Raw genomic sequence first — 27606 nt, 5'->3', positions numbered from 1 at the left:
AAATTAAATAGATGAGCTTGGAAGATTCAGGTCTAAGATAGCCTGGTATAGCATCAGCATCTGTTCACTGTATGAGGTATTTCTAGAGGTGAACCAACAGGTTGACTTGGTGACTGTTGAATGCCCTTATGTAGCCTATGTGCCCCTCCCCTTCCCATGAACCTTTACGTTGTAGATTATGAAACGTTATACGAATGATATAATCTTTTGTCTTTATAGAATGCTCAATGATAGAATGCAATTGCTACATAGTTTGACGGTTAGTTATAGTATATATGGAACATGAATATCCAATTAGACTCAGATGCCTAGTGTGAGATGATATGTAAGTTGATTATACTCTGAATAATCCCTTAAAGACGACGTTGTATAATCAAGGATAAAATCAAGGAAATATATTTAAGGGGAATACCATACACTGTCGGATACTAATAAGTAAAAATGGAGCAGAAAACTAGAGGGCTATAAAACAATGTAATACCACGCAAATATCCACAATCCGCTAAACCTTTTCACGATTGGCTGGCTCAGGTCGGTCGCGTTTTCCCGGCAGGGTCAGCTCCGTGAATCGGATCTTCCGTTTCATCCCTTGGGCGCAGTGGCATTGTCGCACCGGCGGCCATCGCGAAACCTGATGGTCTGCCCTGCCAAATCGAGCAAACGCCTGCTGATCCTCCAAGAATTCCCGAGCACTTTTCGGAAAGCCTCCGATCTTCTGACTCGAGACGTGGTTGGCAATCTCGATGGTAAACCCTTCGTCGAGACTCGCAACCACGAATTCTACTCTTCTCCTGAAGTAGCCACAGAAATGACAGCAGTCTGCAACATCCACTGGGCCTAGTTGACGACTCTGGCCAGCTTGAAAGCGCGCCTCAGGGATCTCGACAAGAACACGCCGCAGGATTCCAGCAGCGTCCGGTCGCGCGCAGAGGATGGACCCTTGGCAGTGAAGGCCAGCGTGGCGCTGCGTGGGGATATCATCCAATTCAAAGAAGAGCGCCGCCGAGGCAAGAACGGCGCGGACTAGCTCATCCGCGACAACAAACGTCCGTTGAGACAACATTTCGAGAGAGCAGACATCATCCAGCTCGGGAAGGGTGCCGTCGATCTCGTGGTCGACGCGAAACACGTTGGGGTTTGGACGATGCGAGAGATAGTTCAAGGCCTCGCGAAACCCTTGGTCTCCGTCCATGGTAGGCGAAGACAGCGTAGCCCGGATGAGCCGAGGCAGTGCCCCCTCGCGAAGCCGTTTCAGAAGCCCTGTGGCACGGCTGGGGGCCGCCGGTGAGAATCCTGTTCCAACCGAAACGAGCAGATCAGGTCTCCTTGCGGCCGGCCAGAGGATGGTCGACTCCCGCCAAGCAATGGCTAGCGGATTGTTCGCACGAACTCCACCGTCTTGAAAAGGTGACCCTGCGAATCCCGGTAAATTTATGGTATCGAAGTAGCTTTGAAGATCAGCAATGAAGACCACAACGAACGGTGCATTGTCACTTACATCGGTGCCGCAGTGCTACATGCACCTCTGAGAAAGACTGCGTCAGTGAATATTCCAGAAAGGCAGCTCCTGGGTAAACTTACGCGTCAGGCAGTGGAGGATTCTCTTCGTTGCTACGAGGCACCAGGAATTCGTAGGCGGCGTCTGCATTGCGCTGACCCGACCCTCGATAATTCGCCAACACGACGGCCTTCCCGTCGGCAGTCCGGCTTGTTACGAACGCAACGCGGCACCCCGCGGGACTCACAGTTGCAGTATCGAATAGCCGGCGACCGGGACCTGTCACTTCCTTCACGGTTTCCGACAGTCTCTCGGAGTCATACAGACCATGGGTGGATAAGTTCAATGCGGATGCCATTATCCGGAGGAGGCGAGGCGTAGTCGCTGTCGATCGATGAAAGATCTTTCTCGCCCGTTGTGGGAATTGATAAAAGCATCCTTCGACCGAGCCTGGATTGAGGAAGAGGTCGATCGCTATGAGTGCGCCTGCTCGACCTGAATATTAGCCCGTTTAACTTCCAAGTTGGGCGGAGTTGCACAGACCTACACTGGTTCCAACGCACAAGTCTGGAAGAGAGGCTATTGGGATACCGATTCGTCCCTCCAGCACGCGAAGCAGACCCAGCTGAACTATGCCGCGAATCCCACCGCCATCTAGGCTGAGAATCACCGGGTGCTTGGTCGGGGGGAGTTGGCGGATTGTGATGTTGGCTTTCTGGCTGCAGATCGGACATTCGGCAATCGTCGTATGGTATTCACCCAGAGGACTCGGCATCCCAAATATCACGAGACAGGTATCACATAGCGCATGCTGACATGGCATCATATGTTCCGGTGGCCGCAATAAACAGCAGAGGCATACGGTGGTGGAATAAAGACCCTGCTTTTGGCCAAACAATCGGCCAAGGGTGCTCCTCCGTATGGCCGCGGATCGATTGTGGTCTCCCATCTGCGTGAACAGCTGTTCGAACCGAGACAGAATGCCTTCCCAGTGGCTTTTTAGATCTCCGCGCCAGATGTGAAGACGATCTTTTCCATACAGAGCCGAGAAAACAAGAGTGGGAGCAAAGCCTGTTTTCATCAATATTGGAAGCTAAGTTGGGTGAGGCTCTTACCATGCATCTCAGGTGGGTAGGTATCCATTAAGAAGGCCGACGCAAAGAAATGTTCAAGCTCATCCCTGCCATATCCCGACGATGTCACCATCCGCGCGGCCTCGCAAAGGCAGTCGTTCATCGATGGAGGTGTGGGAAAGTTTGCGCGAGCTTTGGAGAGAACATCGAGCTGCGCCTCATGAACGGAGAATCGGTAGCTCTCCAAGCTGGCATTCCAAAATGCACTCAGGTGCAATGCGGAAAACCTCCGGTGTGAGGATTGTTCTTGAAGCGAGGTTTCCGAGAGCTTCTCGAATATCATTTGGTGGAGGGGCCCGAATGCGACAGCATCCGATAGACTGGATCTTTGACGGAGATCAAGCATGGAGAATCTGTTCGAGGGTACAAACTTTTCGAGACTGGCACACCTCTCTGTGATACTACCTTCGTTTCCTGGCTTCGAAACAATCACCACCACTTGCATGGACGATGGAATACGCATGTTACCAACAGTCAGTGATCGAGACGGTTGTCGGAACAGGCTCTCTGCGGACCTGAAGTCGCCGTCTGAGTCCAGAAAGAGACATACTATCTGGGTCCACGGAAGAACTAGCTGTCGTTTGACATCTTCTTGTAGCGCCGACAGTGATGCGTGACGAGCGCCCGCGATTTTCCATTTTTGATGTTCACACGGCATGTGTTTAAGCCACCTGGAATCACCTAGTGTCTTTGCGACACCGAGACTGCTCTCCGCCAACAAGACTGGATTGTTGGTGTGTTCCGTATGAAGGCTAAGGTGAAGCCGAACCAGCCCTGCGGCACCCTTGCGTGTCACATTGTTGTGAGGGAAAAGGGCCTTCAAGGCTTTGATGCGATTGCTGTTCCCTGCAAAGTAAATCAAACTCGGCTGTTGACATTGTGGAAATGGTAGTTCCCGGACCAGTTTCTCCAGGCGACGGGTTTCTACTGCAGTCCAGTCTCCATTTTCCTCGACGAGATCGAGCCATATCGCCATTGATGGAGCAATAGATGCTAGAGATATAGGATTCAGCGTGGCTTTATACAAGATCGATCCCGCAGACCATGGGCCAGTCGTAATTGAAAGCTGAGGCGTCCTACCTCTCATATCTGCTGTTCTATCCTAAGCCTAGTGAGGTTTCAACTGAGATCCCTTTATAATGTACCGCGCATCAAGAAGAGCTTAGCATGTGGAGCCTTTAGAGCTCAAGAAGGCTTGCGTAAGCTGAGACAGAAACATGATGCACCTTAACCTCAACAAGATATGCCGTTATGGTGACTTGGCTCAGAGAAGCAGCGATAAAATCATGCCTGGCAGTAGAGGCCTGCTAAATTCATTTATATCTCTGGCCATCCCCTTCATACGTACCCCTTTCAGCCTGGACTGAATTCTTATAGACCTGCACATCTAACGTCCTGCAGCCACTACATCAGACAATACTGGGACGGCCAGGATGGAAACAGTGCATATCCATCTTGACACTCGCTCGTGTGAGGTGAGCCCACCTGACGGTGAGGTTGTTACGTATGCACACGAGGATGAATACGCAAAAATGCTCAAAGATGAAGCTGGGACGGACCTGATCTTCAACGTCATAGCGAGTGCAGCCAATTGGGCTCTTCTTGCTGGCTACCTGGTGGTCCCTGGAACGTTCAGCTCGTTGCAGGCTTCAAGCCAGGTGGAGAAGACTCTGCACGCAAGTGAGGCTGGCCGGAGAATACTACACACTATCCAGAATCCTCCGCTTCTCGTTATTGCATGCTTGTTCCTTATCATTGGTCTTGGAGCTTTAGTGTGGCTTCTACGTTTTGAAAAGCTCAGAAGGAACTTCTCGTGGCTGATCAACAAAATCCTTGTGTGAGTTCAATATCAACCCGGGGAGGGCAGAGACAGAAAGTTCTGATATACAGATAGGCCCCTTACTCTTAATGCTACAGCTGGGCTTCTGACTACTCTGATCAGCGTCTATACGTCAAAAGGAGGGGACTGGTCGGTGATGGCTATAACGACCATCGCAGTTACTGGCACGACCCTGTTGGTATCCGTAACCTTCCTTGCGGTATACAAATTTTACAAACTAGACCCACTGGCCCGCAAGGACAAGGGTATTGGACGTTGCTGGTATGATTAGATGTCATCTGTTGGATAATCGGAACGGGACACAAATGGTCGGAGCGCAAGGGTTTTCTTCTGACTGAGGTGGACTATTTCTTATTCTGACCTTAGGAACTGTTAGATTGCGGAGTATATTATGCTGATTGCTGTGATAGTCTTTGTATCTCGCCGGATCGGAGCCGCTCGGATTGTTTTTGCAGGTGTGGGAGTCCAGTGGACCCAATGATATTGGCCAAGTTAGGATAATAGAATACATGTAAAAAAGATATTCCTCATAAGTACTAGAATGTTTTTCACTTCAGCGTATGATACGTACAACTATCACCTTACAAGCGAGAAGGAGGTTGCTATGCTCACTTCCATCTCGCACGCTACATAGCATTTAAACAGTGCTTGTAAGCTGTTTCCTGCATTACAGTAATATTCGAAATTGGCTTCCACCTTTTTCACAAAGAAACTATCTGGCGCCTTGCCGCTAGTCCAATTCTGGATCTAGTCATCCTGCTTTGAGATGTGATGTGGGGCTCTGCCGCAATTTCTACAGCTACAATTGGATCATTTTATGTTGACCCACCGACTAGATTAAACGTGTCTGTGCAAATGATGGAAGCCAATTTCGAATATTGCTGTATTGTATGTTGCTCTACGCGCAGATCAGATTCGATCAACAATAAACACTAATTCCTAAAAGCATGCTCTCTCAAAAAGCTGGCTTATTAAGAGAATAACCGGCGAGGCCGTGAGAGTAGCGTTAAGCTTGTCTTTAGACTGCATGAAATGGAGGGTTATCGAAAATGATGTTAAACTCCACAAGAGTTTCTCACAAGTTGTCAACGAGCCCACTGTCAACACGCCCGATGTTTTTTGACTGCCGCAAGTTGATGGAAATTTCGTTGATAAGCTCATCCGAAAGTAGAAAAAGGTCTCATATTGATACAAACCTCACCCTCGCCTGTTCAACTAGGATAGTATCATCCTCAATAAAACCCACTATCTCTAAAGCTCTTGAGAACATAAATAGAGCCAATCGCCCCGGCACTATTCAGTAAAGATACATCCCCAAAGCCCGTCCAAATGTCAGGCCAAGGAGGAATTGGCAAGAGCGGCAATTCGCGCCTAAACGCACCAAATCGTCATGAAAAACTTCGAGACTTAGAGGAGGCAGCGGTAAACGGGTCACTCTCTCCCCAACAAGCTCAAGCTATAATGCAGCAGGCGTCTGTGTCCCAGCCCAATCAAAATGTGCAGGAACCCATGGACGAGACTCCAGATCAATCGCAATTTCATGAAAACAAAGCTTCCAGCGGTGACCGACAAGTGTACCACAGCCAGGGGGTCATACCGTCTATCGAGACGGATAGTACTGATGGGATTGAAATGCAACCAATGGAACCAAGTAATTCCGCTGAAGCTCATCAACATGAAGCACGCCCTTCACAAGCCAGAGTGTACTCACCAAATCAAGAAGTCTCTGGACTGACTCAGAGGTTCCGCCGTCTAGCAGTTATTGGGCCTCGTGGTCAAAGAGGCCAGGATGCTTTTCAAGATGAATTTTCAAACCTCCCTGTAGACGGATGGGGAATTTACAGAACAAGACCCTTTGTGATCCTACAACAGGGCCCGCCTTCTGCTGTCAGGTTTGTTTTCAAATACAGGGCTGGCTACATGGACAAGAAAATACCCTGCATTTCCAATGATGATTTATGCATGACCTCAATCCACTCCAAAGACTTTTGTGGCAGGAAGACTTATCGATACACATGGGAGAATGTCGTCGAGGTTGTTGGAGTCGCTGCTGAGGAACGAAAAAACCACGTTTCCTACAAGAACAACCCAGGTTTTTGGGTTAAAATTGAGTGGGAAAACTTGGATCAAGCAGATTTCAACAAGGTCGTCAACTGGTATTCGTGGATTCCATTTAAAGGCTTGGAACGGCTTTGTGGTGGGCGAAAGGCAGCGATGGCCAAAATCCAGGAGGTTTGGCAGAAACAAGAGGAAGGATATCTCCAATGGGTTGAAAATAATCCGGAAAGGCCCAACTACGAACGATCCCCGACACCATGCCCATTGATCGTCTCCACAAACCCAGGCCGTCAGCGACGAGCTACCTCTCGCTGCAACACGCCCGAGGTCAGAGTGTCTCCGCCAGAGAGATGGGACTCTACTACTCCCACACCTTCCCGACGTAATGGGGCGACTGGTATTGAGGATCAGCGGGGCCAGCGATCCTCACTTGCTCCACCAAACCCCACTTCTGCCCCTGGTCGGCCTCGAGACTCTAATCGAATCGCGTCTTACTCTCCAGGGCTTACAATCCAAGTAAATGAAGAAGAATTCATGGCGAAAATGGCAAGAAAAGAAAATTGGGATCAAAAGAGTGCGGCGGACCGGGAGACAGCGGAAGCGAGGGCCCAGGCTCTGTTTGAGATGCTTCAGGAAGGAGTGTGACCGAGAGGAGTGATCAGGGCTGAGAACCTGGCAAAGAATGAGATTTGAGTTGATTTTTGGTACTTACATTTTTTGGTCTTCATGCGTCGTTCTCTGATTGGATTTGTTCTTGGACTTGGATTTCAGAGGGGAAGTATACACACGGGGGATGTAGGTGGTAAATTAGTCAAATAGTTTGTTCCAAATACAGTCATTTTACTAATTACCTCATCTGTCATAAGTAGTATGGAGATTGCGATATGTGGGATAATAGGTATCTTTGTGTAGTAGCAATGCATACTTAATCTACAAAAATGATCGAATATGCAGGCTTCAGTGGGCTTGTCTGAGCAGATTTTGTTCTACAATAAAGGCGGACCCGATGTACTGTCTTTGAAGTTTAATGAACAACGGATCGAATTAGTGAAGAGCTTCGAGCTCATCGGTATATTCCTGGAAAAGACAGGGCTTATGCGTCACTTAGCTTATCTACGTATCAATGCGATTGAATATAAGTCCTAGGTTCGCCAAGTATTCTACGTTATTCTTTGCACATTGGCACATGTCATTCTAAACGCCTCGCTGCCAAAATATTTCATTAACTACCAATGCAACTTCTATATATATCTGTATTGTAAATATATATGTAGAAGATCATTACAGTACATTATCGCATCAAGTCTCAACAATATGGAAACTTCCAAGTGATCCTGTAAGTCATTGATCCGATTTTTCCCTCCATTCCTGCGAAGAAGCTGTGAAATACTAAGTTTGCACCAAATATTATATGTACTGAAATCGCACATTGTTGATTCCTCAAGGCTTCTCAAATACTATCATTCCTTCGGGATCTTAGTGCGCTCTTTCAATATTACAATGTACTCGTGTTTAAGATATGGTTTCTGATTTCTTGACTGTAGTGGGCGGACAACGTTTGATGATTTTCTGAGCCGTTATGTCCTTAATAAAGCAAACTGAGGATGACTTGACCTTTTGGTCCCTGCTAAGTATAACCGTATAATGTTGTCTCAAAATACTTTCCACCGAAAACGAGATGTGCGGCATTGGTAAAGTGGCTATCTTGTCGAGAATTGTTGCTTCAGAAATCAAAATCATCGATACAGAAACAAACCACGCATACCACAACTGGAGCCGCGACTACCTGAAGAACAGCTTTTCCTCCCTCATACGCCACATTTGCAACAAACACAACAGGAACGGCAGCGGTCAACACAATGGCACCAGCTCCAAGCTTCAAACCCTTAGCCAGTTTTTTCTTGAGTCTTTTTCCTCTTCCCCGCCCTGTATGGATTGGCGTCTCTGGATCAGGCGTGGCTTTTGGTGCAGACACTAGGAAATCGTGTTCTCGGGTCTTTGGTATGGACGTGTGGGGAGAGGTCTCTGGGAGAGGATCTCTAGCGCGCTCTGTATAGGGTGGGGGGAGCTGATCTTGTAGTCTTGGCATTTTGTTTTGCTTGAGTTTTTGCTTTTGTGGTTGTCTGATGAATAACAGATGGCGTGGTGAGATCGGAAAAGTCGAGGGTTTATCCCGCTATTTATAGGCTCTAGAATTTCAACAGAAAGCGGATATTACTTCCCAAAGAAGCAGGGGAAGCAATGAAAACGGTCAATTTAGTTCGAGTTTGCGGGTTTCTCATTAACCTAGGTGGCAACACCACGATCCCCTCGCAGGAAGGTGAGAGTGAAACTGAAATAAAGTTCAATTGGCTCCACATCGCGATCTGTGTCCTTGCGGGCATCATTGGTGCAGGGGCTGCGGTTTCAGAGATCGAGAATCTATAGGAGTTTGGGTGCTTGGTCGCTGATCAAAAATTGTGCCTTTTTGGCCAGATGGCGAAATGATCGAACCCAAGACCCACAATCCGTCGCAAGTAGGCACTGGGCTCCTGGGACTGCTCAGCGGTCTTATTGTTATTTGATTCTGTCACCGTATTAAGATGCCGGATTCTAGCAAAATATTCTGATAAAGCGTCCTATGATCTGTCTCCAGGACCAGTGGAGCCTCTTGCGGCGTGTTATGATTGATACCCTATCTTGCAATAGATTGCTTCTCATAATGGGGAGGGGTTGAGCTGTCAAACTATGCTAATTCAACAAACAACACGTGAAAGTGGCGATGAGTTTCTCGATCTCATGTTCCCAGGATCAAAAAGCTTCTGGAACCCAAATTTGTCGGTTCTGATTGCGCATCAAGAAATCGATCTAAATTCACGATTGATTAAGTGCTCCACGTGCTTTCTTAAACTTACTCATTATTCTCTAAATACTGTACCCTCAGCGAATACTGTTTAGTTCATGGACTTCCAGCCAAGCTGCTTGACCAGATTTGTTCATATCTTGACAAAGTTTTCTTACTCAGTCTATCTTTCTTACATATATATCAGATGGTGTTTCTATAGAGAAAGCGATATGCTAGGTGGTGACGAAATAATGGTTCTTGATAACCGACCTCACTTTTATAGCAGCAACACCTTGATAGCACATGCCGGGCGTTGAAACGTATGCCCAGTGGCAGGCTTCTGATAAAACATGCGAGACAGTTCACAGGTATTGTCAGAATACTTTGCCAGAATCTAGTATCTGAATAGGGTAGGGGATAAAAATTACAGTTAGATCTTGCTTCCTAGCACTCCCAGGAGCTCGATGCCTGCTTGCGAGGGTGCTAGAATGCTATAATGTTTGTTTCGTGCCTGATTTGTCCAAACCGATGGGTTGGAGGTCGGGAGGTATAGCAATGTGCGGGCTGGATTGAATAAACCGTTATTTATGAGGTAATTTCCACAGACGATGGGTCTGTATATACACATGCTTTGAGAAACTGATTACCGGATAAAACCGCTCTTGCTCCGGGGAGCGCGTGGGGAGCTCGGCAGACTTCGTAACGTAACCATCTCCCTTTACACCAGCGATTCCCGATGCCTCATAGATGAGGTTGAAAGATAACATATAGAGGGCTAGGCGGCCACAGTATTTTATTCGGTCTTGGGATAGAATCTTAAACAAATAATGCAAAATTTGTGATGTGTTGATTGATCACCGAAGTTATTTTCAGTGGCGGTGATTCATTAATGTTTGGTGAGGCTGAACGTTGAACCATGAGAAAGAAACCAAAAAAGAATAACTCACAAAAATCACTTTTTAACCTTCATAAAAATGATGCAAATTCGCTTCTCTTCTTTCAAGTTGTTTCTTGTGCGAGCTCTGAGATCGAATTACCAGCACCTGGGCAACACCATGGAATATATTTGGAATGGTTCGTGTGGCCTGCCTCTGCGAGCTACCTTTGCTGATAACGTGTTAGAAAATGATTTGGATCTGGATCTCCACCAGCTTTGGGAAGAGTCTGATCTACCAGCACCGCCTCCGTGCCTCGCGACAGAGTTTGACGAGACCAAGCCCGAAAGCCCGCATGCGGAAAAGACCATGGCACATCGCGTGCAAGATCCCACTGTGGAATGCTTATTCTACTCCAACACTAAAAGCAATCATGCTTTCCGGTGGATGGGGCCGACCCCACTGCTTCCCTCGACAAAGCCCGAGGATATCTTCGTCTACATTTCAGCCTTCTTGTCAGAGAAAATTGGCTGGTTGGAAGTTCGCCTTGCGCAGCTGGATCTATTTACCAGAGGCGTGGTGGACGAGCATCTGTTCTTTATCCCTCGGATAGAAACAGCATCCTGGAAGTTTCAGCACATACGACAAGAGATACTTGACATTGTATCTCATGGCGCTTGTGTGATGCCGGGCTGCCACTTTCGGTTATCCGTGTGGCCGCGCTTAGAGCCGTTTCCGTACTCCGCTTCGTCGACTCTATCTCCCTTGGCGGCATTGCCTACTATGCCTTCTCTGTATCCTTCGGATTTTGTACATAACCCTTGGGCTAAATTTACGTGACATTTGTACACGCCTACTGTACAGTTTGTCCCGTCAATGGCCGACGCAAATTTCCTTACCAGTCCTCTATCATAGAGATCAATATGAAGGCATATAATCCATTTATATATATTGCTTTAAATAAAGACCATTTAAGCTTTGCTGGCACTTGTCATATATAATTTGTATATTTCGATCCTCTATTTGAAATCCTTGCTATTAGGCAGCTTGAATGGAAACATCACCATAATGACAGCCCAGAAAACTCCTAAACTTCAACATTTCATTGCCCGGGCCTCAGATGTGAAGAGGAAAAGACAATTGTCCTATGTTCCTATTACATGACTGATCAGTGATACGGTCACTTTTGCGAAGATCATATCATTGCAGGCATACGTCTCTCCCAAGAGCACCACAGAACCAGGTACTGCTCGACAAGATGACCATCCTCATTCACCAGCCGCTTTGCTATGGTATTGACGGGCCATTTACGACAGACCTAGTACTTGATTAGATTAAATCCAGTCCATTTTATTATGCGTACTCACCTCATTGGAATAGGACCTATCTTGTTCGACACTAGGAAGTTGATTTGTCCCAGAGAGACCTGACGCGCTTCTCGCGCTCCTGGATGGCTCTCCATCGGAAACCACAAATGCGCGGTCCTAACTTGTCTCTGAGAGCTCGTCGGTGGCTGCCGTGGATGCAGTAGACCGTGTCTGAAAGGACCCTGCTCCTTCATAGTCACTACACCATGACTGTACTTCAAATGCTTCGTTTCCGAGGTCAACAGACATCTTCAGCTGTCTCACGACGCGAGTGCCGAGGCAAGGATAAACAAGACAAAGGATACATACGTTCAGAAGGCTAGAATGGGTTTGATTTTCAAAGCAGCACAACACTGCAGTATGAGCTAGGACAGGCAAAATCCGATTGGCAAGGGTACTGGTTAAATATTATTTCTTTGTGAACGGAGTCGTTAGGTGATTGAAATCCCCAAGTCTTCATGATCCATGGTGATCCTCTGATACTGTGCTGTCTTGTGGAATCTTTTTGATTGTTAACCTTTGATCTTGACAAAACGGACGTCCTTTGGAGCCGAGATACGTAAAGGTTCAACAAACACTGTTGAATCATGTCGGCGTGTTGACACAAGCCACTTCCACCTCAAAATAGACCTACAGCTGCTTCATCGATGGTCGTTCTGATGGCTCGATATGGAAGTCTACGAATGGTCTACGAATGGCGCTCTTTTCCCGCTGGATCAACGTCCCTGATTCAACATGAAAAGTCACGCCACTACGCCCAGCAGTCAAATGGCAGTCGCGTGTGAGTCCCTAAGCGTCGTCGCTTAGGACAGACAACCCTTGGCCTGCTTATAAATACAGATCTAAATTGTTCGAAACTAAAATTCCTGGCCGTCATATGCTATATCAATCGCATCTGATCATTGTTCCAATCAAGCTGCCGCTATCAACTCCTTTCGAAAGTTATCTTCCTGCGGGTCTATATCACTTATCGCCATCGCTCTTCCGACACCACTCAAATGAAATATGCAGCGGATTCTGAATTCAGCGCAGTCTCAAGATGGACTAACAGTGGCAGTTACGCCATCGCTTCACGAGACATGCGAGGACGAGGATGTCTTAACGCAGCGAAATACTCTCTTGACCGACAATGCTAGTCCAGCATCGGTGGAAGGTACCGAATTCAGTTTTCCTGCCGTGGAGACATTTCCACTTAGGAGATATCCAATATCGGACGAAAGAGGCAATCTACATGGTCATTGCTCTTGGAACATAAGCTATTCGCTCTCCCAGGACTGCGAACAAGGTAGACTAAGCGTCTTACCCTGCCCAGACTGGAGTGCACACTGCCATCCACCACTAGGGCCGGTCACGCCCCATCTTCCTCCAGAGTGTTTCGGCCATATGCCTCAGCTATTTGGAGCCTGCACCAGCTCGGGCCTTTACTGTTACAGCATACTTCAAGGATGCAATGCTCAAGACCAATGTGGATGTAGTGTGTGTGTTTATGAACCCCCGTCGGTTACTCAAGGCTCGCTTGAGAACGACCGCAATATGTCAGGTGCTTCAAGGAATACGCATGAGGTGACTCATGATGGGATTCCCCACAAACCGTTTGCTTGCACTTTTACGGGCTGCCGTAGCCGCTTCAAACGCCAGAAAACCCTCGAGCGACACTCTGTGGTTCATCTCGGAGTAAAGCCCTATGCCTGCTGGGTACCTCATTGCTATCGAAGGTTCCTGCGACGTGACAATCTGAACGCTCATTACTTGACACACGGAAAACGTGGGGGCCGGAATTCGTACGTGGCCACTCTGGATCCAGCGAGTCCAGTGTTCGACACTGGCTATCGTGGTCGAATCACCCCAGAGGGGTGGCCATTGGATATTCAGTGGCCATATCCTGTTCCGAATTGATTACGCACTTTCTACCCAAATATGGAGGGGGAAATTCATCTCGACTGATTGGAGATTTCCCATTCAGTGACTAATCGGTCACCTAACAACAATGTGGCCAAGAGGGACATTGGAGCATTTGTTTTGTTTTTCCCAACTTATTACCAAGGGGATATATTGTTTGCATCATCAGCTAGTAAGAGGGCTTGGTCATCTTGTTCATATTTCGCATTCGGTCCGATATTCCCAAATTTGTCTCTTTAGATTCAATTAAATTATTTGCTCTCCTCGAAACGCCGATCCAATCATCAAAACATCTCTTCTTGGTTTTCTGAGCCCATATTTGTTAATTTGCCAGGCTATGAAGGTAATTGCGAGATAGTCTGATTTACACTAGCCTTCATGTATCAAGAATGAGATACATGTTGATAGACCACTTCAATCTTCGAGTTGATAAATCTGTTCATTGCATGCTACCGTCGACCTACGCAACTGAAAAGCGCCCTGGTTGTTGGGAAACAATGTCATTGATGTGGCTCCTTGAATTGAGAATGTGTGCAAGCATGTTGAATGTAGACCACCGTCTATCTGTTGACGACTCATGTTGCTTCACCACTCGGTGTTCGTTGTTGATAACGTGGAGTCACCGATGTAGGCCATGCTTGGTTGATGGTCGTGCCCAGTTTTGCGAACCTTGGCAACGGATGTCACCGACTGGTGAAGTCCATGGGTCCAACTCGCGCCTAATAATGAGTTCTTCGGTCTGTACGCCAATCCATGGGTATGGGTACCCGTGGGTTTCAGTGAGCGCAACGGAGTAGGGACTTGGACTATACACTCGGGACGTGGACGTCCCTTTCTGCTCTCTACTCGACCACATCTACTTGGCCCCTCCTATGGTTGCATTCCTAAGCATTTCCTGAGTGCACCGGATAGCTTAGTGTTGGTAAGCTCCCAAAGCGACGGATATATATTTATCGAATGATCGAGGGTTGTAGTGGCATAAAATATTCAACAGACAGAATTGACGAGATTTACTCTCTAGAGTTGGTGAACTAAGTACCCAGTGCCGATGCTGGAAGATTTATTTTAGACATATTGCTACGTTTATCCACGTCATCTATTGGCTGACAAATTTTGTGCAGTCGCGATGGCGTTTGTTCCAAGTTGAATGAAAAGTGCATCTGCCTGGTATCTCAACGTTAGTGATCAACAACAAGGGCTGTATAAGTGAGGGATTGACAGTCATGGACCTCATAACAATCCAGCCTCCGAGTATGAGGGTCCACTGAGTGTACTCTCTAACAAGATCACATTATGAGTGATGTCACCAATATTTGTTGAGCCTGAACAGCCTTGTGAGTCAAAGTTGACATGGGTCTTAAGTGATTAGGAGAAGTCAATTTCACATTTCACTGGGCTTAAGGGACATCGTTCAAATCGCTGTTCGCTATGAGATCTGATATAAAAGAGCAAATATCGATTGGAAACCAGAGCATTCATCGAAAATATTCACATACAATCGGTGAGACATGGAGAGCCCAAGGGAAATGTCGAAAAACGACGGGAAGGAAGGTCATGGCCCGGAAAAGACACCGAGTCAAGAAGACACCACCGGGCTTCAACCTGCCCCACAACCCTTTGGTCATATGGTATGTAAGTCAATTTTCCGACCCGGATATTCACGACTAACAATCACAGGCTGATTCGGCATCGAAGGAATCTCTCGCGAATGAGCCTTTGCGACCTACCCTTGAAGCACTGGCGGAGCTCGATCGCAAGGACCCAAAGCTCGCTTTCCAAGCGGCTCGTATTCTGGGCATATATCGACGCCTGTGGGAATCTTGTGTGTGGAAGCATGTTGACTGCAAAGAGCAAGCTCGGGCAAATCAGTCTTTGGAAAAAGCGAGACTGCATCTAACAATTGAGAGAGAAAAGCTCCAGCGTCGCCACGATGAGCAGCTATCTCATCTTCGTTTCTTTGATCACGCTCTGCATTCATCTCAAGCGAGACTGACTGGCATCATCAGCGATTGGAAACAAGGCTCCATTGAGGGGGGGGGGTGGGGGCGAAGCCGGAGTGATAGGGCTTACTGTTGGGGTATAGACAATCAATGTTAAACCCTCAATAGTGTATACGAGGTTTTCTGATGTTTTCTTTGATTCTCTTTTTCTTTTTACATGTATGCTGTACAGTGGCGACCGCTATCGTCTTCTATATTGCAAATATAGAAAGGCTGTTTCAAACCCTCATCACATGACTAATTTACACCTAAAGCAGTAATTCCGAGAGCGGACTTTCCGTACTGGGCTTAGATTTATGTTGGAATTAGGGGTTGAAAGAGCGGCTCTCTGTTTCCGACGTGGAAGGCGATGGCGGTTGGCACTGTATACAAAACGCAAATGAAATCTCTTATTTGTTGCGGATGAAAGAAAGTTTTTTTGCGGGGTCTCAAGGATTCTATCCTCTATTATCACCGTACATAATTTAAAAAAGAAATCAAGTGGTGATGAGGGCACTATAGCCACCCAAGAAAGGGACAGGGCTTCACTCTAGATTCGTCAGTCGGTGTCGGATAGAGAAAGCAACAGTCCTTAATACATACATTATGTACAGCCAAAACGAAATAAAAAGCAGGATGGATTTCAACGGCTCCACAAGGGCTACTGAGTAATTGAAAACGACAGTCCAAGCCAAAAATGAGTTTTGGGAGTTGATTTTAGAATTCGTTAGATACACGCTGTACTCCGTAGTACACTCTTCAACTATCTTTCTTGGCACCACTGCCAAGACTTTAGCGCAGAGTATTTATTGAGGTTACCACCATATCGAGTCGAAATCCGCTGCAATAACGTTGGTCCATCAGCGAGTAAATTAAAGTAACCATCAACTTTATCTGATATCTAAACGATAAGATCTGTTTTTTATGAGGGGGAGATACTTTGCCATACGTCATTATAGTGGTCATCGACTTGGCGCGGCAACCTGAATAAATGGTCTGCGCCAAGGTCTTGGCAGCGGAACCGGAAAGAGTGTACAGTGACTGGACAAAAGTTTGTGTCAGAATAAAGGCTTATTCAGCAGCATGTGGCACCCAATGGGGTCCAATTGTACAGATGTGTGTATGTGTTCAATTCTGCTAAATCTAAGAGGTAAAAATACAGTGTAGGTTTACGTAATCTCAGGCAGTAAGGCCTCTATCCGACAGTTTGCGTTATGATTTTTACCGCCTAGATTCCCCCGCTATAACTCTGCCGAAAAAAACATTACAGTAATTAGTGTACCACCCCCGTTCTCGATAATTTCTTGCACCCGATGGGGCATGGTATCGCCTAAATTCTTAACATAGAGAGATCAATATCAGACCAAGCTTCTTGGGCAGCTGAGACCAACCGTTCTGGTCTCGGCGGTATCTGGTGCGGTCTGTTGGTCTGGGTAAAGCTCGTGAATCCTGGCTTTATCATTGCATCTACCGCCGATCTACAAGCAACTGAAAAACGCCCGGGTTATTGGAAGGCGCTGTCGTTGATTTGGCTCCCTTGGGGCTAAACTATGTGCAAATACGTTGAATGTAAATCCACTCTGTTTGTTGACGATTTTGTGTGGCTGCGCCACTCGGTGTTCGTTGATAAGATAACGTTGATTTACCGGTGTGGTGAAACTGATTTCGATCCTCCCTGTACTGTATTTTTCTTATGTATCTAGTTTCGAATTTTACAAGAAGTCTTCCGACTCTCAGCTAAACGAGGGGTATACCGTATTCTTAGGCTGGCGATCAGATGACATTTATCTTGATGGGGACCCAGGTCAGTTCCCAGGAACAGCTCGATTCGGGCCACACCCAGACCACATAATTAGCATGTAATAGCCAGCCAGTTCATACGGCTCTAATTAATAACTACCTGTAAAGCGCCTGGGGATGCATTACGGAAATAATAGGCTGTTAACACCACTAAAGGTCTAAGGTCTGACAAATAATGTCGGATAGAGGCCTTAACGTAACCCGTAAGCGGGCGGGTCATGTAAGCGGGCGGGTCACCCACCAAATTTCCGACCGCGAAACACAACTCGCGATCTTCAACCAGCAACCATGCCACCCAAGCGCACTATTTCGGCCGAAAAATCAGCAAATCAAGAGGGCAGGGTATTACTTGCTATTGAGGCTTTGAAAAACGACGAGATCCCCTCTATACGCGAAGCGGCACGTCGATTTGATATACCTCTTACTACGCTACAACGACGCCTAGCAGGCCACCTACCTCGGTCTACTACACGCGCAAATAGTCATAAATTGACCCAATTAGAAGAGGATTCGCTCCGTAAATGGATACTCTCTATGGATACGCGGGGTGCAGCACCTACACAGCCTATGGTGCGAGAGATAGCAAATCTATTGCTTGCAAAGCGTGGAGAAACCACCCTACAGACAGTTGGGACCAAATGGGTATATAACTATATCCAACACACACCTGAGCTTGCTACACGTCTATCACGTCGATATGAATATAAGCGTGCTTTGTGTGAAGATCCAGCTACTATAACGGAGTGGTTTAACCGTGTACAGCAAACTATTCTCACATATGGTATCCTTAATGAGGATATTTATAACTTTGATGAGACTGGCTTTGCTATGGGTATGACAAGTACATCCCATGTTGTTACACGTGCTGAGTACTATGGAAGAAGACGCCTTCTTACATCAGGAAATCGTGAGTGGGTTACTGCTATTGAGACAATCAACAGTCGGGGATGGGCACTGCCACCATATATCATCTTTAAAGCAAAGATGTTTAACCAAGCCTGGTTTTCGGCCGAAGCCCTACCATCTGATTGGCAATTAGATGTTAGTGATAATGGCTGGACTACCAATCAAATCACATTAAACTGGCTCCAGAATCACTTTTTACCGCTTACAAATAAGCGTGTAGTAGGGAAGTGGCGGCTTTTGATTATGGATGGTCATGGTAGCCACTTGACACCTGAATTTGATCAAATATGCGAGGAAAACCATGTTTTACCATTATGCATGCCAGCCCATTCTTCCCATCTTCTTCAACCTCTTGATGTTGGGTGTTTTGGTGTGAGAAAGCATACCTATGGGCAGGCTATCCAGCAGAAGCTTCGATATGGCACACACCACATTGATAAGCTTGATTTTCTTGCTATATACCTATCTATCCAGGACCAAGCTTATAAGCCAGCTACAATTTCAAATAGCTTCTTAGCAGCTGGCTTAGTTCCGCTTAGCTCGCAGCAGGTGCTTGAGAAGCTTGATATAAAGCTACATACACCTACACCACCCCCTAGTAGTGGAAGCAGCAACTTTACCCCCCCATACACCATGTAAGCCTACCGATATCCGACGACAGGCTTTATCAATCAAAAGGCTATTAAAGCAGCGGTCATATACACCTCCCAGCCCAGCTAAAGAAGCACTTGAGCAGCTGATTAAGGGATGTGAGATTGCTATGCATAACGGTGCTGTAATGAACTTGTCAGATTAGGGTGACACCTGTTGGCTAGGCGAGATATACTAAGAGGAGAGCACGAGGGGCTGGTTCACTTTGATACAGCGACTAACACTTGAGGAGTGTAAGTCGGGCCCTACAGGAATCCCCCCTCTATGTGCGGCCGGACTTGGTGCCGAATCCCGTAGCCAATACGGCAATAGATCTGCATGATCCTCAATATAGTGTTTCCTTTGTCTTCCTTGACAGGTGCATTTCTTGCTCATGAAATTGAGCAATTACGTGCTGAGAATGGGCGGCAGGCACGTAAGCGTGCCCTATCTCATAGGCAGTTGGCTAATAAGGGTGAAATGACTGTGAAAGACGCAAACCAGCGCATACAGACAGAGAGAGAGGTAGTAGAAGCAGAGCAGGTGGTCGATGCAGAGCGGCGGGAAGCGCGGAAATCGGCTACTGGGAGAGCGCTGCCAAAGTGTACGAATTGTGGAAATATTGGACATAGAAGAAATACTTGTCCTAATTAGGAGATGTTATTTTAATTAATTATTCTTGTTGTTGGTTGAATAACAGTATAAAATATATATGGGTAGCAGGTAGCTGACCCGCCCGCTTACATGACCCGCTCGCTTACGGGATACGTTAACGTGATTCCCGGTCGGACCGCGCACCCGGTCGCGTCGCGCACCCCATCTAAAATCGCGTCTTTCTACCTACTGAAGAGGGGAACCGTGAGGCAGTGTACTCGAAGATACAGGGGTCGATCCAGCTAGACTGTATGAACAACACCAACCGACATGCAATGTGCGCGTGGACTACCCATGGGGTCAGATCAGAGATGTGTAGGAGTGTGTATTCTCAACTAGTAACGAGCGCCATTCTTGTACATACAATAACAGAACCGACAATACAAATAATACCGAAATGTAACACCCGGTATGGTACACCTAGTAGGGGGACATGGTACCCCACTACACTACCTACTGTAGTGGGGTACCCTGTCCCCTACTATACGTACCGTACTTGGAATTACCGTTTGGTTACATCTCTGTTTTGTCATGTTTTCAGTCCCGTCTTTGTACGTACAAGAATGCCTGTCGTTACTAGTCTAGAATACACACTCCTACACATCTCTCATCTCACCCCTACGGGGTAGTCCGGCCACACCGTACATGTTGGTTGGTGTTGTCCATTCATGCTAGCTGGATCGACCCGTGTATCTAGAATACACTGCCTAACGGTTCCCCTCTTCACTACCTAATTCAAACACCTACCATGCCACCAAAGCGCAATATTTCGGCCGAAAAAAAGGCCAGCCAAGAGTGCAGGGTCTTATTAGCCCTACAGGCTATTCAAAAGGACCAAGTCAAGTCTCTTCGTGCGGCAGCCAGGCTATTTAGCGTGCCTGAGTCCACACTACGCGATCGCGCGCGGGGTGTACAATCTTGTGTCGATATACGCCCAAATGGCCATAAATTGACCCAGTTGGAAGAGGATTCGCTTACTGAATGGATTATCTCTATGGACACCCGTGGAGCTGCGCCTAGGCCAGCTACTGTACGAGATATGGCCAATATTCTATTAGCTGCACGCGGTAGCCATCCCCCACCTACAGTCGGCAAGAATTGGCCATCAACCTTTATAAATCGACGTGAAGAGATTCGGACACATTTATCTAGGCGATATGACTACCAACGTGCCCTTAACGAAGACCCTAAATCAATCAAAGCATGGTTTACAGCTGTACAACATATCATCGATGAGAATGGGAGCCAACCTGAAGATATCTACAACTTTGATGAGACAGGCTTTGCGATGGGCCTTATTTCAACACAGACGGTTGTAACACGGCAAGAATACTACGGTCGGCGAGCTATTTTACAGCCTGGGAACCGTGAATGGGTGATGGCAATTGAAGCTATCTGTGTAGATGGTTATTCATTACCACCATGTGTGATTTTTAAGGGAAAGGTTGCTATTGCTAGTTGGTTCGATAACCTACCAAAAGACTGGCGGTTTGAGGTCTCAGCTAATGGCTGGACTACTGATGAGATTGGTTTACGATGGCTAGAAAGGCTATTTATTCCATTAACGAATTCAACCTTACGCCCCAATTTAACCGAATCTGCTCAGAGAATAATATTATCCCACTTTGCATGCCACCACACTCATCACATCTTTTACAACCACTAGATGATGGTTGTTTTGCAGTATTAAAACGTACATATGGTCGTTTTATAAGCGACCTTGCACGTACAGGCTATAACCATATCGACAAGCTTGATTTCTTAGCTGATTTCTAACGTGCACGTGTTGAGGCTTTTCGGCCAAAGACTATCCAAAATAGCTTTTTAGTTACTGGATTAGTATGTACCAATTGATGCTGAAAGAGTTCTATCTAAATTGAATATTTCTCTACGGACACCTACACCACCAGGTAGCCGACCAAGCAGCAGATCTAGTCAACTTACACCCAAAACACCTAGAACTATGATTCAGCTTCAAAAGCAAGCTTCAATGCTTAAAGGTCTTCTAAAACAGCGATCGAATAGCCCTCCAAGCCCGTCGAAATTGATGCTAGATCAAATCATCAAGGGACACTGTATATCGCTACGCAACACTGCGCTACTAGCACAAGAAAACGCCAATTTACGTGCTACAAATGAGAAGAAACGACAGAAGCGCAGTCGATCAGCTAGGCAGATACCCTGTGAAGAGGGTTTGAATGTTGAAGAAGGCCTACAGCTACTTACGCAGGTGGACTTGCCTGTTGAAGCACCTATGGTCGAATCACACACCCAGGTTGAACTACCTGTTCAGCCGAATCAGCCAGCCCCTAGGGCTCAGCCTAGGTGTAGTGGATGTCGAGAGGTTGGACATAAGATCAATGTATGTAAAAATCGTATTTATGACTGAATTTATTCGTGTTGGATTGAAATATTTGAATTTAAAAAATTCTAGTGGGGTAGGGTGTACGGCGACACCGGGAATTACGTTATTTAATAAGAAGGGGATTATTTACCAAGAAATAAAGGGGCTACAGTGAAAACAGCGAATAATACATGTAACTTAAAAGAAATGATGAATCGGCAAATTATCCATCCAAAAAGGGTAACTCTTGGCAGTTTTATGCATTTACGGTCTCCCATGGGGGACCGCCAAGAGGACCGCGGTCCCCCGTAGTGGGGTCCTGCCCATATCAAAAAAAGACCAAAGACCGCCGGTCCGGTCCCCAGTCCCAAAAGTTGGGACCGGGACCGGACCATTGAGAGGCCTAAGTTAATACTGGATGGTCGTGTTCCTGGGAGCATATCTCTCACGATGACGAAAGTGGAACGAGTCTAGCCACATAGGTAAATCTTATACAATCTTAGGGTTCCTAGGAGCTCTAGAAAGCTATCGTACACTTAGCGATGTACTTTAAGTGTGAACCTATATCACCTTCCCAGGATCAAAGGGCTCCTGGGATCTCCGTTTGTCGGCCTGTTAAACGCCAATTTGAGGGTCTCACGTATTTCTTGATGAGGAGAGTGTCTTTCAGATGAACAATCAATATTAAAGAAAGCTGTAGTAAACTCTAAATAAGTACAAGACGTAGCGTGAGGAAGCAAAAGAAAGAGGGTTCCTAGCGCCCAGGGGGACCCAGATACGCTATGTGGGTTCACATCCTCCACTTATCATTTTACACTCATGTCAGTTCCTGGCCTAAGACAAACCGAATCTTGGCGCACCCACTATACTACTCACTATTAGCCGGCGTGTGGCTTAACACAGACAGTAGTCGGGTGGCTGCCGCCGGGTGAGAATGGGGTGAGCGCTGCTTTAGCCCTACGTCATTGGGGGTGAGAAGGGGTGAGTGCACTATAGATAGGGTGACAAGGGGTGATGGCCGGGTGAGAATAACTCTGCGTCGTGCGAACCCGCCAATGACCCTTTCAGCTGAGCTAGAGCTAGAATATGATTGGGCCACATGCCTCTCCCTGAAACAAGTATCTGCACTTCGCCATAATTCATATGCTACAAGAGCAAAATGACGTTTTAGGGATTAATGTGCAGCAAAGTATGTTAGAAAGTTGAATCACATCCAAAGCAGAGCGTGTTTCCCAGGCCGCCTCATCGACGTATTGCTAATTAAATATCTGTCTTAAACTTCGCTTAGTTGGAGGGGGAAACTCCAGACTGAGATCAATATGTGAAGAGAATCCACGTGTGAAATATGATGATTTACTAGCTGAAGTAGATTATAAGGTCTGTCGTCAATCAATTTGGCGTTTATTACGCGAATCGAACCTTTGGAAATGGCTTGTTCTTCAACGTCCTGAATTAAAGCCTGAGCATGTGGCTAAACGACTTCAATGGGCACTTCGCGTACGTGACTATACCCCAGAGAAGTGGAAAAAGGTCTTTTGGTCTGATGAATCTACAGTAGAGCGTGGTAAAGGCTCTCGTCGCGAACATACCTTTACGCGCCCAAAGGATCAAATTGCTCTACGTGATATCCAAGAGGTATCTTATAAGGGTGTTAAACAGATGTTTTGGGCAGCATTTTCAGGCTCTAGGCGCCATACAGGCCTTATTCCACTATCAGGTGACCCTGATTCCCCTCGTGGAGGTGTAAATTAGTGGGTAATACTTGATTTATATCAACGTATCTTACCTACTCTAATCGGTGGTATTAAGGGTGCAATTTTTATGCAAGATAACGCCCCTGTACACACCGCTCATTCTATACGTAACTGGCTACGGGATCAGGGCTTTGAGGTTATGGACTGGCCTCTTCATTCACCTGATCTAAGCCCAATTGAGAACCTATGGGCCCTATTAAAGCAGAGGATTTACCAGCTTCATAGTGAGCTTCAGAACGCACGGGATACAGACGAAACTAGAACTATTGGCTGCAGCTGCACAGGAGGCTTGGGCTGATCTTGAACTACCTACGTTAAAAAATTTAGCTATAACCATGCCTCATCGTGTGACGGAGGTGATTGAGAGCAACGGATGGTACACTAGCTATTGAATTTATTGAGTTATTTCGGCACAAAAATAGTTCGGCAGGATAAAAGGCGGTAGCGAAGGTGTTTCAAACTCATTTAACGCCACTGTACTCCGTAAGTGTATCTTTGTTGGAGGCGGTCTATATTAAGAGGCAGAAATCACACCGCCTATATTGATAACTCGCTTACTCTTGTCCCTGGCAGTTACTTGATCCCCACATCCCCATACTAAACATCAGCATCGATTAGTCCCTGCCACTCCCATACTTCAAGATATGTGCACTAACATGATTTACCCTATCAAATACTGACTAAGAAATACATTAAATACATTAGGCCATTGCTATCCCTGATGAAATGATGGCCGACGGCAGCTCTACAGATTACGAAGCTCTCTATCGAAGGGAGCAAGAGAGACGAAAGCAAGCTGAAGAACAAAGGAAAGAAGCTGAGGAACGAAGGAAGGAAGCTGAGGAACGAAGGAAGGAAGCTGAGGAACGAAGGAAGGAAGCTGAAGAACACACCCGACCGCTCACTTTCTTGGAGTTAATGCGCCATGGTCACAACCTGCTCTCAAGACCGCTTAATGTCAGATCGCCGTCTCGATCAACAACAGGGAAAATACCCCCTCCAACCGGAAAGTACTGCCCGACGCGACTAGAACCATGGATAGAGTGCCCGAATGAGCAGCAGGAAATCTACAATGCTGTATGTAGATATCTCCAGCCAGCTATGGAAGCTCCAGCACAGTTGCCTACGTCCTTGGATTCCCTTGAAAAGGATGCTCGGCGATTTTGCCATGACCCAATGAACAGTGAGCGGAGTGTCGAGCTATATGAGCAAATTGCAGTGGAATGCTATGTTCGTGATATAGTTACGGAGCTATGCAAAATCGATGCCGCCCGAGACGAGTTCGGCCTTGGCGATGGAATCCAGTTCGACAATCACACCAACTCTCTCAATCCTAATTCACACACAGAAGCGAATACACTTCAGCCGTCAAGTGTTCACCATCCAAAGCCCGATCACTTTTGTATTCATCGGGTTGATGGGAACACTACTGCTCTCCTCACTACAGTCGAATACAAACCACCTCACAAGCTTCCTACCGAAATACTCCACAAAGGGCTTCGACCAATGGACTTATGGAGAGAAATGGTTAGATCAAACAAAATACCCCAGGAAGAGGCGAGGAAATTGAAGTACAATGCTGAAAAGCTTGTCTGCTCCGCTCTTGTCCAGGAGTACCATGTGATGATCCAGGAAGGACTTGAGTATTCCTGGTTAACAAACGGAATTTCCCGTGTCCTTCTTCGCGTCCCTTACGACAAGCCTGGTACATTGCAGTACTTTCTCTGTGACCCAAACAGAGAACTAAAGGGCGAAGTTCAACAGGATATTCAGGAGCCAAAGACCTCTATTGCGCGGGTCCTTTGTCTGTGCTTGATGGCATTCCGTTCCCCTCTGCGTAGCCAAGAATGGAGAAACAATGTATACTCAAACCCCTATCTGTGGAAAACCAGCTTCGACCATACTCGTTCTCAAATTGCAAAACCAGAATTGCAACAGCTCCAATTACATTCCGATAGTACCACCTACACCAGCCCAGAGTCAACTATGGATCCAAGTGCAGATTATCAAGCGTCTTCATCCCCATCGGAATCTCCAACACAAGGCCGCCGAGTTACAAGATCCCAGGCTAGCTGTGCACCCTCAACTCCACGTCATCGCTCGCAATCACCAGACTCCTCAGGCTCTGAGCCGAACCAAGCCTCACGGAAAAGGGGCTTCAGCCAAATTACATCTTCGCCATCTGTTCAACAACCCGCTCATCCGCCTAATACCAGAACTGACCCGGGGAATCAATCCCGATACCGCAATTCACAATTCTGTACCCAAAGATGTTTACTTGGGTTACATAGCGGCGGTGATTTAGATGAGTCTTGTCCAAACGTGACTCTTCATCGTCAAGACAAGGGCGACCGTACACATCCTATTACTTCAGAGGGATTGCTGCTTTCTTTGAAAGCACAACTAGATGAGAATATTGATCGCTGTATATCCCTTGGAAGCTGCGGGGCATGTGGTGCGCCATTTAAACTAACTTGCGCCACATACGGGTACACCGTCATTGGAAAGGGAACCACATCATACCTGTGGAAAGAAGTTTCACGCGAAGTACAGGTCTACCGAATCTTGCAGAAGGCTCAAGCATCTGCTGTACCTGTCTTCCTTGGTACAATCGACCTAGCGAAAATTTATTTCCTCCATGGGGCCGGAGATATTCGCCATATGCTGGTGATGGGCTGGGGAGGCGAGAGCATAGCGACTATGGAGCTGACGCCATGGCTTCGCAAAGAGATTCACAAATCGGATAAAGAAATCAAAGCTTTAGGAATCATCCATGATGACCTTCGGGGTGAGAATGTCCTCTGGAATGAAGAGCTTAGCCGGGCGCTGATCATTGACTTTCATCGCTGTACATTAAAACTTCGACCAACTCAACCGAGACCAGTGAAAGGACACCTTGGGATTTATTGTCAAGAGTCAAGCAATAAACGTTTGCGTGTTTCGTGAAAGTGGGTGGAAGCCAAGTATGTCTGCACATAATTTCTTTCTTTGTGGAGGATCAAGTTAAATAGAGATGTCTTTAATTGAATACCTGCTCCCTTTTGATTAACTCTAATTAAGGGGCTCTGGGAGCATATTGGTACCTATTGGATGCATATACAATTGATCATCCTGTTTCATAATCGCATGATTATAGTGACCACATGGCATGGCCGCTGGTGATCACCGAACTAAAAGCGAGAAACCACCGACGGGGGTTTAGCCCGGATACATCTCCTTCATTACCTTCTCTCCCCCCCAAGTCCTCTTTCCTTCATGTCATTCCATTCATAGGTAAACATCACATGAAGTCCGTCACTAGTTTGGTATTATGGTCTTCACTGGTCCTGGCCCTGCCTATCTATGAAAGTACCTTGATAAAGGGCATAGGGATGTCAGAGAGTCTGAGTCAATTGGAGAATGATGTCACTGGGACAGGAACAGAGCATCTGATTCTGAGTGAGGGACATGTATTTTGGCAAGACATAAAATCTCATCCGGCACCCAGATTCGAACATCCAAAACCAACCTTGAAGGAGGACGGCCAAGATCGACAAGAGCAGAAACTCCCCTTCATTCGATCCAACGAGAAGGAGCTTTACCTACCAGTCAGAGCCTCGAAGTTACACTCCACTTCCATAAATGCCGAAACCTCCTCATAAGGCGTCTTCCTGGGTAAATGGTTAACATGCAAGAAATTCTACTTGGCAGACTACCATCACTATCCTTATGGTCCAAAGTCCAGGTCTAATTTAAGCTCCATACAACCGGACTCTCAAACTTTCGCATACAGTACTTGGTTTTTGAACAAAAGATTTATAGGTCTTATTCTTGAAAATTCTTTTCAGTTTGATCTTTGTTTACATACATACCAATAACCTCTAATGTTTGATCTGTTTGCACGTAAAGTCAGCATCCTATTAATAAATCATGGATAATGGACCACAATCGGTCCGTGGTAGAATACACGACATAACCAAGAGAGTTAAAGTCGTGGGGTTCGAATCCGTTCCCAGAAGAAGGGATACATCTAACTTACATCACTACTTGGTCCTAGAATAGCATA

General features: G+C 46.6%; 8 protein-coding genes across 8 annotated transcripts; 6 read left to right on the top strand and 2 right to left on the bottom strand.

The window, feature by feature from the left end:
- Window positions 1-502: 502 nt before the first annotated feature.
- On the bottom strand, window positions 503-3607 carry N7483_002540 (patatin-like phospholipase family protein; the record flags this gene model as incomplete). Its single annotated transcript, XM_057085977.1, has 5 exons — window positions 503-1448; window positions 1499-1525; window positions 1582-1993; window positions 2042-2569; window positions 2614-3607. 5 exons carry the CDS (start codon window positions 3605-3607, stop codon window positions 503-505), a joined length of 2907 nt encoding a protein of 968 aa, XP_056952126.1.
- A 457-nt stretch (window positions 3608-4064) lies between these two features.
- On the top strand, window positions 4065-4742 carry N7483_002539 (uncharacterized protein; the record flags this gene model as incomplete). Its single annotated transcript, XM_057085976.1, has 2 exons — window positions 4065-4468; window positions 4526-4742. The coding sequence occupies 2 exons, from the start codon at window positions 4065-4067 to the stop codon at window positions 4740-4742; spliced, it is 621 nt and encodes a 206-aa protein (XP_056952125.1).
- A 1058-nt stretch (window positions 4743-5800) lies between these two features.
- On the top strand, window positions 5801-7174 carry N7483_002538 (uncharacterized protein; the record flags this gene model as incomplete). Its single annotated transcript, XM_057085975.1, has 1 exon — window positions 5801-7174. The coding sequence occupies one exon, from the start codon at window positions 5801-5803 to the stop codon at window positions 7172-7174; it is 1374 nt and encodes a 457-aa protein (XP_056952124.1).
- A 1078-nt stretch (window positions 7175-8252) lies between these two features.
- On the bottom strand, window positions 8253-8618 carry N7483_002537 (uncharacterized protein; the record flags this gene model as incomplete). The annotated part of the gene is made up of 1 exon (XM_057085974.1): window positions 8253-8618. One exon carries the CDS (start codon window positions 8616-8618, stop codon window positions 8253-8255), a length of 366 nt encoding a protein of 121 aa, XP_056952123.1.
- A 1790-nt stretch (window positions 8619-10408) lies between these two features.
- Window positions 10409-11068, top strand: N7483_002536 (uncharacterized protein; the record flags this gene model as incomplete). Its single annotated transcript, XM_057085973.1, has 1 exon — window positions 10409-11068. One exon carries the CDS (start codon window positions 10409-10411, stop codon window positions 11066-11068), a length of 660 nt encoding a protein of 219 aa, XP_056952122.1.
- Window positions 11069-12600: 1532 nt separating this feature from the next.
- Window positions 12601-13491, top strand: N7483_002535 (uncharacterized protein; the record flags this gene model as incomplete). The annotated part of the gene is made up of 1 exon (XM_057085972.1): window positions 12601-13491. One exon carries the CDS (start codon window positions 12601-12603, stop codon window positions 13489-13491), a length of 891 nt encoding a protein of 296 aa, XP_056952121.1.
- A 9459-nt stretch (window positions 13492-22950) lies between these two features.
- N7483_002534 (uncharacterized protein) lies at window positions 22951-23559 on the top strand (the record flags this gene model as incomplete). Its single annotated transcript, XM_057085971.1, has 2 exons — window positions 22951-22996; window positions 23096-23559. The coding sequence occupies 2 exons, from the start codon at window positions 22951-22953 to the stop codon at window positions 23557-23559; spliced, it is 510 nt and encodes a 169-aa protein (XP_056952120.1).
- Window positions 23560-24287: 728 nt separating this feature from the next.
- On the top strand, window positions 24288-26507 carry N7483_002533 (uncharacterized protein; the record flags this gene model as incomplete). The annotated part of the gene is made up of 1 exon (XM_057085970.1): window positions 24288-26507. One exon carries the CDS (start codon window positions 24288-24290, stop codon window positions 26505-26507), a length of 2220 nt encoding a protein of 739 aa, XP_056952119.1.
- Between the last annotated feature and the right edge of the window lie 1099 nt (window positions 26508-27606).

This window comes from Penicillium malachiteum (assembly GCF_028827825.1).
Source record: "Penicillium malachiteum strain IBT 17515 chromosome Unknown utg000001l:1.0-8184562.0:1.0-8186909.0, whole genome shotgun sequence".
Lineage (NCBI taxonomy): Eukaryota > Fungi > Ascomycota > Eurotiomycetes > Eurotiales > Aspergillaceae > Penicillium > Penicillium malachiteum.
This window is presented reverse-complemented; position numbering and strand designations above follow the sequence as displayed.